We start from the raw sequence: 19,740 nt of genomic DNA, 5'->3' as shown, positions 1-19,740 counted from the left end.
TCTTATCAATTCAGAAAACAAGGGAGTAATAAGCTGTCCTCTACTGCATAGGTACAGTGATAGAACAAAGTTAACAACCGCTCTTCCCCCAGAGTATTTGCCTCCACTTAACACCAGCCACTATATGGATATGTTTTTGATACTTCAAAAGTTATAGTTTTAAATTTATTTTCTTCACCAATAAATAAAGAAAACACTAACAAGAGATTATATAGAATAGAACGATCATATAGAACTGAATGGTACTTTTGGTACTTCATTTCAGTAACACATGGAGAATTCAACAGTGAGCAGTTCAACCTAAACCTAAGTTAACTTCTGGAACACCAACCTTATAAAATTTGTAGAAGTGTCTCCAGATTTGTTTCTGAATTTATACTGTACTTAATCTAAATTACGTAAGTTTACGTAATGAACTGAAATTAAGATAGGGAAGTACAACCCAAGAATTAACCATGAATGAACAAATATTTTTTCCTGTGTTGAAAATAACATATTTCCCCCAAAATGATAGTTTTTCTTAAAAAAAAAAAGTGAAATCGTTTAGAAACAAGAATTTTAAATGTAAAATCAGAACACAGATGAGTTAAAAATGTTATCAGATGTACAAAAATCATGAGTGATTTAATTCATAAATTACCATACCAAACATTATAATCCATAAATTACTATACCAAATTTATAAACCATACCAAAATAATTCCCAAAATTAATGATCAATCGTTATTAACCATAAAAGTGACAATGCAAGTAGAATGTTTATATAGTAGAATTCATCATATATTTTTAATCTCTAGAGCATACTTGCAGGAAGAAAAAATCCAATATAATGATGAACACACCTTACATGTGATATATGAATGCTAGCCTGTTTCTTCTCGAATATTTCCTATAACACAGCAATGCATTAAATGATGCTGAACTGCATATCTGAGTTTACATACCTGAAAGTATACAAGGAAGCAATCAAGTTTTCGTTTACTGGAACCTCTGTCAAAGTACTGGCCGCAGGTATCCAAAATAGTGCACACTAGTCTGATTCTGAAAAGGTGCTCAGGAGGGTCTAGTGAACTTGGAGAGCCATCTGGGTTAACACCAAATGAAGTAAAAGAATAAAGAGTTCTAAAAATAACAGCTGATTCCACCATTCGATAATTATAAAGTTCCCCTAAGAACTTGGCACTGCTGATACGTCTCTGATTAAATTTAGGTTGATTAACCTAAAGGAAAAAAACAAAAAACAAATTTCCATTAAAGAATAGTAATGTGTTGAAAAGAGGTAAAATTCTCCTCTGTCACTTGATAATACCAATTACTGAAAGAACACAAAACAGATTTTTAAAAAATGGGGTTTTTCCTTCTTTTTTAATAAAGTGATCACTTCCAGGTATCCTTTTTCTCTAAGAAATGGCTATTTTTAAAATGTTTTAATAAAAAGAACAAGTTAAATGTTAGATTTAGTATTAAGCTATCATTAACTGAGTTGATGACACAGTTAACATGTAATTCTCCCTATTAGCTCCCATAACTTATTTTTCTGTAATCCATGAATTAAGGAAATGATAAGCCAACAGAAAGAGGAAACAGTTTATAGAAATTCTTATCAAAAGATTACCAATTCATCTAATTAAGAGATTCATAGATTCCTATAACCTGAGTTCTAGTGCCCCAGAAATAATTAAAATCTACTATATTCTTCCAAAATAAGCCTAGTTGAACTTGAGAAAAAGAAGCAAAAAAACTCTCCAGCACTAGCTTGAAAGACGACTAGGAAATCTGAGACAACAGGGTTCATTAAGAAAACATTAACTCTGAAGAAATAGTAAATTGACATCCTAAGGGAAAAGGAAGGTTCCCAGATTATTTTTCAATAATCGGATTTAAAAGTTTTTTGTTTTTTTTTTAAGATTTTATTTATTTATTCGACAGAGATAGAGATAGCCAGCAAGAGAGGGAACACAAGCAGGGGGAGTGGGAGAGGAAGAAGCAGGCTCATAGCGGAGGAGCCTGATGTGGGGCTCGATCCCATAACGCTGCGATCACGCCCTGAGCCGAAGGCAGACGCTTAACCGCTGTGCCACCCAGGCGCCCCCGGATTTAAAAGTTATTTAAATTCTCCACAAACTCCAATTTGATGACTTTAAGGAAAGTCTTTATTACCTCCATTCCTAATCGAATATCTTCTAAAACTCCATCCACAACATGGATTCCGACATCTTCTTGGTAGAGGACCAGTCCGGCTAAGAGGTTGGCTACACAATGAATACTATTATATTTCACATTCCAGATGTTTATCATACAACAAATAACATAGTCTTTCACCTCTTGGTCCTGCCAGGGCAACTTTCGCATCTGTCTCAAAACCTACACGGAAAGAATGTTGTTTCAATTTTAAGGTAAGTACGTCATACTCCAATATACCAATATAGATATTTTCATTTTGCAGTCATAGAACTTTTGCAATGAAAAATACTTTAGAGATCCTCTACCAGCTTCTTCACTTTAGAGACAGGAAAAGTGAGAGACTTCTAACTACTGGCAAAATTTATTCATATTTGCCCAACATCTCTTCATCATACCCCAAATTTCCTAGAGTTTCCAGATCTTCAATCAGGCTAATAGTATATACTCATAAAATCTGGTCAGTAAAAACATATACCAAGGTTTACCAAAAACAGTATTTTCTTTTGCAAATCAATAATGTAAATAATCTCAGATACTTTTTATAAATCAAAAATTTCCAGTAAATAAATAAACCCAAGATCAGTGGGTTAAAAGATCACTTAAGATGGAGGATACGACATCAAAACTAACATTACACAGCATCCTGTTTCCTCATGTGTAAAGGGGGGATAATAACAGCACTTACTCCACAGTTTGTTGTTAAAGATTAGACAAGTTAAAATACGTGAGGTACATAGGAAATTGTCTGGCTCATTATAAGTACCGCATAAAAGTTAGCCATTACTATTTCAAAAACTCTACTGGTAATGAGATGGTGAGCAGAGCTCTACCTAGTAATCAAGTTCCTTCCATCTTTATTCTGAAAAAAAAAAAAAAGAAAGAAAAAAAAAGGATACTATTGGCAGATCACAAAGCACTCTTTCCTCTCTATAGCCACCATCCATCTTTTTTTTTTTTTTAAGATTTCACTTATTTATTTGAGAGAGAGAGAGAGAGAGAGAGAGAGAGAAGGAGCAGCGGGGAGAGGGAGAAGTAGAAGCAGACTCCCTGCTGAGCAGGGAGCACAATGTCGTGCTCAATCCCAGGACCCTGAGATCATGACCTGAGCCAAAGACAGACGCTTAACCAACTGAGCCATCCAGGCACCCTAGCCACCATCCATCTTTCAAGCACTTAATTTAATGTTCTCAAATCAGCTTCAGTGGAAATGTTAATGTTGTCTCAACCACAAAGCAACCTATATTTTTTAAACTTTTAGCTAATTCTAAAACAGCTTTCAAATTGTTTGTCATTTGAAACAACTACTATCTCTGACTCTCTGAAAGTTGAATCCAATTTCCAAAGTCGCGTGAGCATTCCTTATTACCCATGTATAATGCGTGTATTACCCCACACCTTTTCTCCTCCCCATAGGTTTTCTCTGTCCAGCAGCTTGTTTTACATTTTTTTTCCCTAAAAAGAAAAAAGTTCTACACTGTGTTGTTTCAACTTGCAGAGTTAACCATGAAATGTTCTGTTCAACATATCCTACTTAAAAGTTAAGTTTCTAACAGGTAACTGCAATAATTAAGGAAACAGGTCAGCACTTCTTAACCTTTTCTGGAAACCAAAATTACGAAATTTCAGAGGGCCATGGACCTCCTAAAGCCCACTCAAGGTTAGGATACCCTGTACTGAAGCAGAATACCTAAAGTCAAATTCATTACAGAATATCAGAAACAAAGTGGTAATTTCAAATATAAATAGCACCAAAATTAAAATTAGAAGGATTAACACGTCAGAGTAAGAATCATAAAAGGAAAACAAAACATATGTCCTATATATTACGTATCACCATATGACTTCCATCTTAGGATGACCTGTACAGAAGCAATCGCAATTCAACTTGTCATCTAATCTTAACTCTCCTAAACTTCACTGCTGAAACTTTAACAGCTCTGCTTCAATGTCTCCAATTACAAAATGTGAATAATGCAAGCTGCTTACATTCCTTATCCGTACTTTGTCGAACACTAAAACCATTTATAAACAAACTGATCTGGAGAAACTAAAATATATGTTCTTGACCTAAACAATTTAGTGCACAGGCTAGAAGCCAAGTGCACTGCTCTTAATACCATAATCATTAGGATGAAAAAGAATTAATTCAGTTGAGTATTATATCATCTCAGCACTACTACAGATCTCGAATTGACTATTACTTTATGATTTCAATGAGATTTACCTTCTCAGTGGTAACCTTGGAGAGATCCTTGTACAAAAGTTTCCGGACATATTCCTGGAGAGGAGGGCGTTTCTTTTTCACTGTTTTTTCAGCTGGAGGTGGGTTGCAGTAGTAATATGCGTTCTCCACCATTGTAACATATCTTGCATCAAGGTGCATTGCTTGTTTCTTTCTCATCATTTGCTCCTAAAATAAAAAAGTCTAAGTCAAAATACTTTCATTCTAATGTTTATTCCTAACCAAATTTCTATTCTCAGTGACAGGATTTCAGTATAGGACTAGAAAAGGAAAAAAAAAAACCCCACTCACTAGGTATTCCTAAGAATGTACTAGCATACTACTATACCAAAACCATGTTTTTAGAACAAATTAGTCCATGACTGCTTGGTGTTAGGCCTTAGGCTCTGACACAGCTCTACAAACAAGAAAACTAAAAGCACCCAAGGTTTATGACTTGTCCACAGCCCTGAGCGTCAACTCAAGAGGTGGTGATTCAAAACAGATCTAGTCAACCAGTGATAAAAACTAGCTGCTTTTGCTGTAAGAGCGGAAAAGATCCACTGAGCCAATCCAATATTCATGCATACCACCATGACTGGTAAATGTTTTCCCTAGCAAAAACAGAGGATTCAAATACCATAAATAAATACAAGACATTAAAAGCTAGCTCTATTACATTTTTATACACACAGTCTCATTTAACTTTAAGAGCCTGAGACCAAGAAGAGCTTCTTCCTTGTTATGATCAAATTTGAACTTCAAGTGGTTAGTGTGATATAAGCCTAGAGAGAATTTGGAAATCAATTCCATTTGACAGCCCCCATGTTAATATTTTTGTTTATTAGAAATAAATTCTCAGGTTTCTTCATATTAAATATTATTGGCAGAGAGCATTCAGGTTCACACATGGATTCTAAAAAATATAAGTTATCTAAAGAAAATGATATAATCAAGACTTTCATAACAGTAACACTGATGTAATGACAGTATATGCCCAGGGATTCCTAAACCTGAGATCTCTTTAACACTAACACCAATCTTCCCTCTGCCACCACACTTCCCACCCTCCCAAGGCTGCAAGAGAATGCATGGATATTATCAATAAGCATAATAACTTAACTGCTTAATAAACCTGATGGCCATGTCAGCATCTTAAGTAGCTTAAGAAATAGCTTCTACCCCAAGTTAACTTTTCAAGCTTACAGTTTTTAATTTTTAAATTAAATTTTATATTTTTAAGTTTGTAATTTATATGCTTATGGCACATTAACAATGGCTTCTTCGAACATTCAAGAACATCCATAAAAAAAAAACGGCTCTAACTAAACAGTAGTAACAGTACTTGCTCATTTGCATCATTTATCAAAAGGTATTTGTGGTTGAACTTAATCCTCCTTTACAATACAATGAACTCACTGGCAGCCAAATGAGAAAAATTCCTACAACTCTCCTGGAATGGCCGCAGCACATAAATATGGAGGTTCTAGTTTAGGTAGAAATGCTTTTATTTATATAGCAGAGCAAGATCATAGGCACTGGTCAATATTTCTAAGCCCTGAAGTAAATCAAGAACCTCAAGCTCTTGCTAGGATCCTCAAGTCCTTACCAAAAGTACACTGGTCCTCAGGTGTGATTCTGGTGATCTGAAAAGAAATCTTCCACATGTTTCTAATAGAGTACATGCCATTTCAATATGGTGATGCGAAAAGTCTGATAGAAGCATCTGTAATAATAATGATGATGAGAAAACACAAAGACAATACTTCAATCCTATTAAAAAAAGAAAATACAGATCTAATGTGTATAACAACTTAAAAAATGTCAAGTGTGAAAAACAAAAGCTAGTCTACTTTGGCTTAACAAGCTTCATTGCTGAGTATCTTTGTTCAGCCAAAAAAATTTTATATAAAATCTTCAATATACTTAATGCCTTTTCTTTCAGATAAATACACGAGAACTAGTATCAAAGCCCTTTCTCTATAATGACCATTAGATTCTATGTATTTAAACAACTATGACATACACAGCTAACATTTTCTAAATCACTTTTTTGTTTTGGTTTGTATGACATTTAACTGTAAAATTCTGACCACAACAGGCTCGTATGAAATTTACAAACGTAACACATTACTGTAACATTTCGGTATTTATCCTCCGAATCTTTCTCTATGCATATTTTTTTTTAAGATTTTATTTATTTATTTGACAGAGAGACAGCCAGTGAGAGAGGGAACACAGCAGGGGGAGTGCGAGAGGAAGAAGCAGGCTCCTAGTGGAGGAGCCTGATGTGGGGCTTGATCCCAGAACGCTGGGATCACGCCCTGAGCCGAAGGCAGACGCTTAACGACTGCGCCACCCAGGCGCCCCTATATGCATATTTTCTAAACCAAAACAGTTTTGATTCAAACATATCGCATTATTTAATAACTTGGTTTTTTTTTTTAGCTAATATGACTATTTTGCTCTGTCCTTATTTATCCTTCTATGGCATGATTTAAAAGGGGTGCATTACTGCATAATATGAACTACACTAAAACTTAAGTGATTCTTATTTATTGGATATTAAAAGTGTTTACTATTTCTTGCTACTTAACCAACTGTGGGACAAACAACCTTGTAGATAAATTTGTGCACATATTTATTATTTCCTTAAAGCAAACATATAGAAATGGAATTTCTAGGTCAAAGAAACATATATCCTTCCTATGTATTTGTAATAATTACTATAAAGAAGTATACTAATGTTTAAATCGTTCCATGGTAAGATTTCCTTCAAATACAGCATTGAGAAATCTTTCACAATCGCTCTTAAAATGCTGTCCAGAGTTTCCCTAAACGTGCTCTGTTGTCTTCTGAGACATTCCAAGTAGGTTTAGGAAACTTAAACTCTTGAGTATTTACAATGACTATTAATATTTTAAAAAGACTCTCAAGAAATCAAGCAGTAAAGAAACTTGATAAATTTGTTTTAACTCAGGGTTTTCCAAATGTACCTGAAGGAGACCCACTTAGTGTAAAATACCTAATATCCTAAGGAAATCAATTTGATACAAAATTTGTCATTGTTAGTTGTGATCAATTCCAAATACAGAATTATTCCATCTCTGCTGCATCAGCTTTTCCACATACAATTACTTACAAATTTCTAGCTTAATTCCATTGTGGATAGAAAACATAATCTGAATAATTTCAGTCTTTTCTAATTTGCTGTGATTTTTTTGTTGTTAATTATGGTAAATGATCCATGTGCATCTGAAGAGACTTTAAGTTCTGATGCTGTTGGGTATAGTGTCAATTAGATCCAGGCTGTTAACTGTATTGTTCAATTCTGTATATATGTACTAATTTTGCCTGCCTCTTCTTTCAGTTAGTGAAAGGTGTCTCAAAGTCTCTCACTATGACTGTGGATTTGTTTACTTCTTTCCTTGCTAATTTTTACTTTACATATTTTGAGGGTCCCTTACTGGATTCATACCGATTCAGGAAGGTAATAGTTTCCTGCTAAAATTATCTCTTCATCATTATGAATTGTCCTTCTTTATTTATAATAAATGCTTTGTACCTTAATTGCCTGATAATAAAAACAGGCGATTTTTTTTAAAGATTTATTTATTTCAGAGAGAGCGAGCGAAAGAGTGAGCATGAGTGGAAGGGAGAGAGAATGTCAAACGGACTCTACACTGAGCATAGAGCCCAACATGGGGCTCGATTCCACGACCCTGGGATCACCACCTGAGGTGAAACCAAGAGTTGGACGCTCAACCGACTGGGCCACATAGGTGCCCTGAAACCAGGTGACTTTAAGTCTAAGTGCTTCCATGGTATATTTCTCCCATTTTTTTACGTTAGCCTTTCTGGTCTTCAGATTTATCTTTCCTGCAGGCAGCCTACAGTGTTGTTTTAATCCAGTCTTAGATTCTTCAGGCTTTTACTTTATGTATTTTGTCCTTTCATATTTCATGTAATTACTGTGATAGCTGCATTTCTACCTACCATACTATTATTTGTTTTCAACTCTGCTTATCTGTTTAACATTCTTTTTTACTCCTTTCTTGTCCTTAGGATTAAACAGATACTCCTTACTTATCTCATTTTTTCCAGCATTTATAACTAAAACTTTAAATTTGTCTACTAAAAACAACTCAAATAATGCAGCACTAACCTTTAAACAATGTAATGTATCATTTTTTGTGAACATCTTAAATTTAGTTAATTCTCCAATAAAACGAACAGTTTTGTTCTTTGTTTCAATATTGATCTGGTCCTTTTTTCGAACCTACAAATTAAGAGAAGAGAGACATTAGCTTAGAGAATTAACATTTTGAAATCTCTGTGGTAAGAAATGTAATTTTAATAAGACTGCATATCTTTTAAATAAATCTGGGTAAATTTCTTGCTATTCAAATTACTTTACGTTAAGGGAAAGTAAGCTCTGTGGAACACGAGTGCTAGGATATGATTTTGCAAACAGTTCCATGGTCAAATAATTTGGGGAAACGATGCACTTTATTGGGCTTAAATAGGTTCTCAAATAAAGAAGCCTGTCTAACCTAATTCAATTCAATTTACCTCAAATTTATTTAGCAACATAAACCTCTTTTTGAGATGCTAGCAACTACTAGTTAACATCCCATTAAATTAATATTATAAGGAACACATTTTAGAAAATGCTGCTTTAAAAATAATAAGTACCAAGAGCTCACTTAAGCAAAAATATTATTAAGGTTTAGTGTATTACACTTATGAACTACAGTATGCATTTTCTATCATTAATTCATTACAGTGAAATTTCTGATATAATCACTATTCTTTTTTTATCATCAGTCATAGTTGTATATCAAATTTCAAGCTTTGCAAATATAAGCCCTCTAACTTGGGCACACATTTCAAGAAATATTCAGTACAACAAAATCCTAATACAACAGTACAATGCAAACATATGTCAAGATAAAGTAAATGGATTAGTTTCATCAGAAAACAACCTACAGTCTAGGAACCTTTTATGTGAACAACAATGACAATAACGTGGTGGTGCCTTGAACTAGTTTAATTTACTTTTTCAGAACACTCTCCTATCTTATTCAGTTGTTCAATATCATGGTGCCTTGAACGAGTTTAGTGTTTTCTACTTTTCCAGATTACTATCCTATCTTATTTGTTCCACATAACAACATTCTGAGAAAGAAACAATAGCTGTTATAATCTGATTTAATAATTTAAACAACAACAAAACAACACAAAGCTCTCAAATGACTTGACGAAAGATCAGTACTAAAATCCCAGTCTCCTATTACTTGGGAATTCCAGTACCTTACTATGTGCTGGGTTTTAAAATAAGGCCTAACCTCACCAGCAGCTAGACAATTAATGACAGTCATTTATATAAATACTAAACTTCTACATACTCAAGGAGCTAACACTTAGATTGAATTTATCACCTTCACTTTTAAGGACCTACTTTCTACAGCAAGCAGAGATATATGTTAAGATTTTTTAGCTCTTCAGGGATAATTTTTAAACAAAACTATGTTTACTCATTTAAAATATCAGAGCAAACTAGAAGCTCACTATAAGCACTTATTAAAGCATCAATAAAACTGCATCGATTAAAAATAAAATCATAAAATTCAACTTACAGAACTTTAACCTTGACTGTTTCAGCAATTCAGAAAAGAACACAGCTTTTATAAGATCCTTTCACAAATAAATGTTTGTTAAGTACTGCATATGAAAAGCTCCTCATACAGATTTATCTTATTTTATGAACTCCTAGGATACATTAAAGAGTATGGACTCTGGACCAGACTTGCTGGACTTAAATAAATCCCAGCTCTATCACTTACTAGCTGTTACTTAAACTCTGTGCCTCAATCTCCTCATCTTTAAAATGGAACTAATAATGGGACGCCTGGGTAGCGCAGTCGTTAGGCGTCTGCCTTCGGCTCAGGGCGTGATCCCGGTATTCCGGGATCGAGTCCCACATCGAGCTCCTCCGCTGGGAGCCTGCTTCTTCCTCTCCCACTCCCCCTGCTTGTGTTCCCTCTCTCGCTGGCTATCTCTGTCAAATAAATAAATAAATAATCTTTAAATAAATAAATAAATAAAATGGAACTAATAAAGTAATCTACCTCATAAAGTTGTTGTCTTAAGTCAATTGATACGTAAAGCACACACAATAGTGCCTGGCACCAAGAAGAATTCAATAAATATTAGCTATGATTAATTTTATCCATCTTTATATATTTGTTATCACTCATACGTGGACACTAAATAATTGCTTATGGGGTGAACAAATAAATGAAAATGCTTAATGATTTTAGATGTATCGCAGGGGCACAAAAGAGCAAATGATCTATAGTCAGAAATCTGAGCCCTTGCAGTCATTCTGCGCCATTTTGGGGGGTATTTAATCTTGGATAATTCACACAAATTCCCTGAACCATTGGCTCATTTGTTAAAATAAAGATTAAAAAAAAGGATGGTGATGATGATGAAGGTAGTGGTGGTAGTAACGATGGCTACACTTCACTTGATGTCGAAGCAACCAGAGTACAGAACAAAAGATTATACCCCCTTTAAAATATGTGTAAGAGGTGTTTTAAATGGCAAAATGCTTCTCGGTGGGAAATAAAGAATGGAAAATTATACATATACTATAAATTCATCCCCCCCCAAAAAAACTACAGAGGAAAAAAAGGAAAATATACAAAAGATTAATAGGTTTGCTTTAAAGTGATGAAATTATGGGGTTGCCCCTCTTTTTTCTAAATTATGTATTTTATATTTTCTAAATAACCCACACTGAGCATGTGTTTCTTCTACAGTTGAAGAAACATGGAAACAAAAAATGTATAAGGAAGCAATTAAAAAATAAAATACTGAAGCTGAATCTTAAGAGGGAGTGGGGCTGAGAAATATACAAACATGTCTTTAAAAATCTCTGGCTGATTCTCCATGTACAAGCTCTTAGTAACTGCTATGGAACATTATACAATTTTAGGTATTACTGAGCATTGTAACTTTCAAAACATGTAACATAGTGTATCATCTACAATTATTCTTAAATATTATTGAAGGGTAAGGAGGTACAATCTAAATAACATGACAAAATTATAGAATTTTTAAGTGAATTATGAAAAATCAATTATCTCATTCCCTCATTTTCAGATGAAAAAAATGAAGGCTTTTTAAAAGGCTGTAACTTATATTTTTATAAGTTTATAAGTTTTTATATTTTTATAAGTCTTTTTAGACTGACTTATTCTGACTCCTTATTCATTATTTTCCAGTCTTATCTCTTAGCTCATGATCAAAAGGTATGTCAGAACACTTCTGCAGAAGTAAATGAATTAACAACATGAAATTTTATATATATTTCTAGTTCAAAGACTCTTATAGAATTTTACTTACATAATCAATCTTCATTGGTAAAAATGTTGCTTACAACTCATTTATTAATGACAGCTAAAACTGAGATCAACTGAATAACTAAATTCATAAGCATTAATAAAACTCTTCAGATATATCAACATATAAAAAGTAAGGATTTCTGAGGGCTATCTAGGAAGACCTTCCTCCCCAAACTGGTCCTTCTATAACTTCACCCAAATAGACATTATACTTGGTTCTCTATGATTTGCTCATTTTGTTTTACATAAACTTTATTCATTTAATAATTCTAATTTTTTGGAAAATCTACTATATGCTAGACACTAAGAAGGCGCTGAGTCTATAAACAAGTAAATTTGCCTTCAAAGTTTATTTTATGCTGTGGACCACTGATCTCCAGGGTAGGGTGGGTAAGACTCCTCATCTACGAGTGTCGGAAAAAAGTCTTGGAACTTCTACTTACATTTTTGATCTCATACTTTTCAATTTACTTTTATTTTATAAATTTACACAAAATATTTCATACAATTGCTAATATATACAATTTATATATAAATATGCCAAACTGGGATATGTAGTCAATTTATTTTACCACTAGAGAGATTTGATTTAAAAAGTTGTAAAACCACTAATTTTAAAAATGTCAGTCAGTCTGATAGGCTTATATTTAAATAAAAGCTGTCCCTTCACTGCTAAAGAAGTAGACTGTTGAAAATTTGGAGAGCATGGAAAATTAAAAAGGAAAAAATATTTCTTATTGCCCCACTATTCAAAGACAGCCACTGCTAACATATTAATATGTAATTCTTTTGTTCTTTACATTCCAAGCATTTTAACATAACTGTAAATTTATTCTGTGTAAGATTATACAGATTGCTTTTTTTTTTTTCCACCCAAAGAAGCACTTTCATGTTATGAAAATTTTTTGGAAAATATTACTTTCAATGGCTCTATATCATTTTGACTATATGACCATTTTCTTAATTCACTCTTGGGCTTTTAGCTTATCTTCCATTTTTCCCCCATAATTCATGATGTAAATAAAGCTTTTTTGGGTACAGAGGATTACATACTTAGGACAGATTTTCAAAGTTGCCCATGTATAAATGCCTCTAAGAATCTTGAAACATCTTACCAAATTTGTCCTCCAAATTCTGACCTCAAGTACAGGTGGTTTCTCATTTCTATTATCCTTACTAATCTGTTGGTCAAATTAGCAGCTCTGTTGTTTTAACTAGAATTTCTTTGACTACTATATGAGATTTCATATAGTTTTGTTAACCAGTTTTATTTCTCAGGTGAGGTTCTTAAGCAGAGGGTAAGTATGATTGTGACAATATGTTGCAATTAGAAGACAAGAGACAGGGAAGCCTGAGTAAAACGCTATTCTCATAATTCAAGCTGTGAAGAGGAGATGCTAGATTTGAAGAAGAGTTTGAGAAGATAGTACGAACAGAATTTGGTTCGTGCTGGCTCCTGAATGTCCAAGGAGCAAAAGCAGAAGTATTTCTGTTAGTGACTAGAGAAAAAAATATTGCAAATTTACAGACAGGTTGATATGAGAAAGTGAAGGATAAAGATGTTTTCTGAGAAGTCATGAGTTTATTTTTTGGCCATATTTAGCTAGAACTACATGAGAACTTTCTAAGCACCGAGAGAGGTTCTGGCAAAAGACATGTATTTGAGGTTGCTGAGAAATAAAAGTCAACTGAAGCCCAGGTAAAATGTGTTCTGTCAAAAAGGAGGGTGAAGAAGAAAGCGTGGGGAACACAACAATATACTCAGCTGGAAAAAAGTAAAAAATATTTTACTACTGATAAAAGATACTGAGAATAGCAGCCATAAGTAAGAACCAGGAGAGAGTAGTGGGAGAGAAGGGGTAATTATTGCAATAATATCTATGTCTGAACACTGTGTGATGAACTTTATATCCATTATCTAGCTTAATACAGAAGAACAATCCCATCTGAAAAGATACCAGTATTATCCCCACTTAAGTACCTTGACCTTCAAAGGTCAAGACCTTAGAAGAAGACAGAATGACAGAAAAAAGCAGAACAGTCCAGCAGTTTAGAATCTGCCGAGACATCAACTAACATATAGTGATAAGAGGATGCTGGTGGTCTCTTGCCAGAGTGCTATGATGGTAAAACAAAGGGTAAATGTCAGAAGCAGAAGAGACAAGTATACTCTAAAAAAACTCGAACAAGAAGAAAATGAAAGAGGATGGAGTTGAGGTTGAAAGACATTTTCTTGTTGCTATTATTTTATTTTCACTTAAGGATGGGAACGTGTTGAGCATACACAGACAAAAAAACAAGTCTCTGGCAAAGTCTGCAGATGCTGGGGTGGGGAAAGAGATCCTGAAGGAGGCAGAAGTGATCAATGACTTCAAGTATCTTTTCCTCTCTCCCCTGAAAGCAGTAGTTCTCACAGTGTTCTAGAATTCTGCTAGGTCTTTGAGTTGTGATGAAGCATTACATGAGGAACATAACTGCCAATTCCCTCAACTCCCACCCCAATTATCAAAGGTGGGAGGTGAAAGATACATGAATAGAATAATCCTAATCTTAAATTTCTCACCAAAAGCACTAATTATGCTTGGTCCAGCAACCTGTGTGTTGTTTTTGGATTTGGTTGAGGGGTATATGCATAACTCATATAATAGAGTCATACTGTCTGCCAAGAAAAGTTTCTTGTTTTGCATGATGGGATTAAATAAATCAATGTGAATATTACGACTCTTGATGCATCAATCCCTGAACTGGCAGCATTTATTAAAGTGGGTTCTTTGAGTGACTATGTATTTGACTCCTTCCAAGAGGTTTAAAGTGCACATTACCCTATTAAAGCTTTGGGAATTCTTAAAAGAGAACAAAAACAAAACCATTTAACTCTCTTGATCTCAGTTTCCAAACTGCTTTTAAAACACAGAAACCGGTCCTTGCTTAATACTATGTATGAAAATCCAAACACACTTCAGCAAAAACTGCCCCAGAAAAATCTTAACTGCAAATCTCATATAAACTAACTCCTATGGCAAGAAGCCTTTAGAGGTCATTCCAATGCTCACTGAGACTTTCTCCTTCCTATGAACTCAAGGCTCTCACTCTTGGACAATTCATTTGGCAATTAAGCATGCAATTTCTCATAATATCAAATATATTTAGGGTTTAAATGTTTATTTCACTCGTTTTTGTATTTATGCCTCTTCTTCACAAGTATGTTGTGAGATTCCTGATCTCAGGAATTATTTCTGTTCTCTGAGCACTCAGCAATACCAATTTGTGTATAATGAGTGCAATAAAGTGCATACTGAGCATAGCAAACATTTATTTGCATTCCAAGAAACTTGCTATAAAGCTAAGTTTGTCAACTTTTTCTCATTGGCTGACATAACCACTTGAATTTCATATCTTTTCAGTCTACCAATATTCACTTTCAGTCACTTTTAAGGAATCATTTTACTCCTTTCAAGGTTGTATTTCTATCACCTGCACAAGGTGATGGATAGTATGGATTTGGAGAATCACTAACAGGCAATTTGTTAAGACACCTAGGACTGGGAAGGGAGAGAAGCTGTCTGGAAACCGGTCCCTGGTACTTACCAGGGTACTCTTAAAGAACTTACTGCTATACAAGGTAAAGATTGTTAAGGCAAGAATCAGTAAAAACATGGACTATGACAGCATTCACTGATCAGATCAATTATGCAACCTCATGTGCCCCAGACATTTGGAGTCCCGACACCTAAACAGGCATCCTCCAGACACTGTGCCCTGACTCGCATGGCCAATCCCATGTTTCTTCTGGGGACACCAAGGAGACCTGCTCGCTCTCTTGACCTTCGAGAATAGTTTTTACTTTACAAAAGCAAAAAGTGCAGTACCTGTAGGAAACAAGGTAGCAGCAACAGCTCATCTCCAAATTGGAATATATCACTTAGCAATTTCAAGCTTTGTTGAGAAAATTTACATTTTAAAAACTCAGAAGTCCATACATTCTGAACTATTATACCACTATCAAATTTCAAAAATATGCTTACCAATACAATAATCATATTCTTAAAGAATCCTCACTCAACTTATAAGTATATAAATGTGTGTATACATATATAACAAAATAAATGCTTAAATACATACATGAAATCTGAAATCCCCCCTCAGCATGGAACAAAGATCCTCTGCTACATCAGACATGCAGGGATGCAATGTAGCAACCAATCTTGCATAAAATGGTAGCAAATCCAACCTGCAAAAGTTATATGTGATATATGTAAAAGGAAAGACATACCAGAAGTAATTCATCTTAGAATTTAAACTTTCTCAGATATATTCACATATTAAAATGATAAAAGCTAGTAATTGTACAGACGTGCCTATTCATTGCCATCATAATGAAGCATATGGAAAGTCAACCTGCTTTGTGAAAGCTTATTAATGACCTGGTATTTTCTATTCAGTGCATTTACTGCACATCTGCAATCTCACGGAGTATACAATTTTGATAACATAGGAAATACCAAGCACAGAAAACACCAAGTTTTTACATGGCCTGAATTTTTAATCACGTAATTACTAAGTAAACAAACCTAATAGTAACTTAAATACTGCAAAACAGAATCCTTTTAAACCATTTCCTTCATTTATCCACGGATAAGTTATTTGGAAGCTTTAATGTCTAAAGTGAAAGGGTAACTGATAACCAAGAAGGCATCTAAGAAGTCAATATATTATCACATAACCCACACACTAACTTCTGCATCTTACTCATTACAGAACCCATTCAGATTCGGCCACAGTGCCTATCCTCTCTTACTCTAGACAGTAACTGGCAAATAAGTGGTTATTCATGCTCCCACTCCCTTTCATTATCAGAGCACTTTCTCATCAAACCTGAATGCAGCTCCAGAATCCTGCTTAACCCAGCACTCCAGGCAGCCACTACTAATCAGAATGAACACACAAGCTAAAATTTACTTTCCATTCCTGCCACAGCCATTACTTTATAAACTTCGATTACCCAATGATGCAACACTCAGCAGACGCTGTAGATAAGCAGCAGTGAGGAATTAACAAAAGCAATTGCAATGACAGTATCAAGTTATATGAAGTTAACAGTGAGAAAGGAAGTTAAAAACTATAAAAGTTCAACACAAGAGCTCAAAAAACTACGCAGCCTACAGCCATTGAAAACAGACACACACAATCCTACAGGTTATCCCAGAATACATCACTATAGAATAATACAAGAAAATGGTTTCACCATCAGAGAAAAAAGTATGCACACCATGCAAGGCTTAGGATTAGATCCCGAAAACTCCCAGCATGAACAGAGTAAGGCTCAGCTGGAAGAAGAAACATAGCAAAGAAAGGAAGAATGGAGGTAAATTTGAAAGGTGGAGAGAAGCACTAAAATTCATACCTAAGAGCCTGAAAGCCTTTGCATTCCTTTGACCATTATAATTTCTTTTAAAAATTATCATTTAGTTCTTACTAACGTGCCAGGCTCTGTCCTAGGCACCTAATAATATACTTTATTGAATTTGTTGATTCTAATAACCATCCTATAAGGTGGACATTTTAATCACCATTTCAGAAATAAGGGAACAGATCCTTAGAGAAGTCAGGAAAATAGTGGCTTTGCAGTGGTGACTCAGTAAATTTTATCAAAGGCATCACATCTTTCTTTAATGAAACAATGAAAAGTTCAATCCATTATGTAAAGATCTAAATCAAGACATTTAATGTTAAACGTTATTTTAAATGTTTCTTTAAATTACTTTAAAAGTTTTGTCAACTGAAGGTTAAACTCCTGTCATACAGAAAATGTGCACATGTGGGGCACATTATTCCTCGATATTACAAAAATGAAGTGTTCCCGTGAGATACTCTCACAAATACATAGTAATTTTCTTTGTATCTATTAGCGTAAAAAAAGCCTAGGACAAATGAACCTTCAATTTTCTTGCATAATAGATGGATTCACACTAAAAGCAAATTTACTTCCTAAATTTTTAAACTTTGGCTGGAATATTGAATTTTAATATAATTGCAATACATTTTAGTTAGAATATATTATTAAGTTTTTCATTTGTTTTTCAAACCCACTTTAGCAATAAATACTTTTTTCTGTTTCAGTTCATAACCAATCGCCAAATACAAATAAACGACTTTAAACCTCTGCCTAGGTTCTACCACCCCCAACTGCCATAATTTCAGATCAAAAAATGAAAAATGCATTGAATGAATACAAGAGCTAAGGTCATAAGACAACAAAGAGGAATTGTGCTCGGAGTTAGGAGGCTCTGGTTATAACTCTCTCAAATAGTACTTCCGTAACCGCCAGTCTCAGCTGCCCTGGCTAACCCTCCCATGGCTGGGAAGCTCACCTCCGAGCCTCCGTACTGGCTCTTTTTTAAGCTGGAAGATGCTTTTCTCTTTCCCCCAATATCTACACTTACTCCCTCACAAAGGCCAAGTCTTACTTCCAGCTGACACCTCCTCAGTGAGTGAGACGTCTTCCAAATACTCCCCTGAAACCACAAATCCACCCAGCCTCACGCCCCCAATCCTCTACCCTGCACTATTTTTTTAAAGTAGCATTTATCACCTTCTAACATGTACATATATAATATACATATAATATATATATATAACATATAAATAATTTACTTACTTGTTATGTTTATTATCGTGTCACCCTCCCCCACTAGAATGTAAGTAAGCTCCATGGGAGACAGTTTACTAGTCCTCAACACAGTGCCAACAACATAGTAAGTGCTCAGTAAACATTTGTTAGATAAATAAATGTTACTGGTATCCCACAACTAGGTTTATTTATTATTTTCTTTTTTTAAGCAGGCTCCATGCCCAGTGCAGAGTCCAATGTGGGGCTGGAACTCACGACTCTGAGACTGAGACCTGGGCCGAGATCAAGAGTTGGACGCTTAACCAACTGAGGCGCCCCTAGGTTTATTGTTAGCTTTTAGTCGAAAATATTGTTAGCTTTAGTCGAAAATATTCGTCACCACTCTTAAAGTACCATCTGATTTTTATAAAAATAACATTAAACTTCATCAAGTTTTACATTTTATCAAAGCTAGCTTATCAAATATTTTTATGCAATTAGGAAGGATAATCACATAATTTCTTATTTTATATACATATTTCCTATTTAAAATACCTTTTTAACCCTAAAATCAATCCTCTGATCCTGGATTTTTATTTAATATACTATCAAATATGATTTCCTAATTTGTTACTTAGAATTTTTATATGGACATTCAAAAGTGAGATTGGTCAATCCTTCAAACTTCCTTGCTCTTTCTTTGTTAGATTCTGCCTATTCATTGTATGAAACAGCAAGTTTGCTTTTCAATGCTCTGGAAGAAACGAGACAGCAGAAAAATCACTTGTTCCATAAAAGATTGAAAGAACTCAATAAAGCTATCTAGTCTTACTCTATTTAAGATGAAATTAACTGATAACTTTATTTTATGTTGATATAATTTGGAAATGAGTATTTTCCCCAAAAAAATTCTGAGATTTTTCAAGCGTTTTTTAAAAATACTTCTAGCATATCATCTGGCTCATTTCTTAAACTTCTAAATGTTCTTTTTCTTTATATTTTCTAAATGCTTCCCTATTTGGATTTTAAGAACCAGCTCTTGCGTTTCTAAAATTAATTTTAATTCTGGTTGTCTTTCTCAATGTATTTTTCACTACAATTTGAGATTATATCCACTTAGCATCAAAAATTTTAACCTAACTGTATTACTTCCTTTTTCTTCTTTTCCTGGACAAGTCACTTATACTTTATTTCATTTCTTTCTTCTTCTACAAAATCAGCCCAATTTATATCAAAGCGTTTTCCAAGTCCCAAAAGAAAGGTAGAAATAGCTAACCTTTTTAAAGGAAAGCAGTCTGTGCTATCCATTCAGG

General features: G+C 34.2%; 1 protein-coding gene across 3 annotated transcripts in view; it reads right to left on the bottom strand.

The window, feature by feature from the left end:
* UPF2 (UPF2 regulator of nonsense mediated mRNA decay) overlaps window positions 1–19,740 on the bottom strand; it is a 105,483-nt gene that overhangs the window by 34,564 nt on the left and 51,179 nt on the right. For all 3 annotated transcript variants that reach the window (XM_044392083.3, XM_044392084.3, XM_026478637.3), the window contains exons 9-14: window positions 15,940–16,048; window positions 8,571–8,684; window positions 6,015–6,131; window positions 4,409–4,594; window positions 2,161–2,364; window positions 945–1,220 (exon numbers count right to left, since the gene is read on the bottom strand). In XM_044392083.3, the coding sequence (XP_044248018.1) occupies window positions 945–1,220; window positions 2,161–2,364; window positions 4,409–4,594; window positions 6,015–6,131; window positions 8,571–8,684; window positions 15,940–16,048 (1,006 nt within the window). The remainder of the gene's footprint in view (window positions 1–944; window positions 1,221–2,160; window positions 2,365–4,408; window positions 4,595–6,014; window positions 6,132–8,570; window positions 8,685–15,939; window positions 16,049–19,740) is intronic.

This window comes from Ursus arctos, unplaced genomic scaffold, assembly GCF_023065955.2.
Source record: "Ursus arctos isolate Adak ecotype North America unplaced genomic scaffold, UrsArc2.0 scaffold_30, whole genome shotgun sequence".
Lineage (NCBI taxonomy): Eukaryota > Metazoa > Chordata > Mammalia > Carnivora > Ursidae > Ursus > Ursus arctos.
Note: the sequence above shows the minus strand (reverse complement) of the source record. Positions and strands in the feature narration are given on the sequence as shown.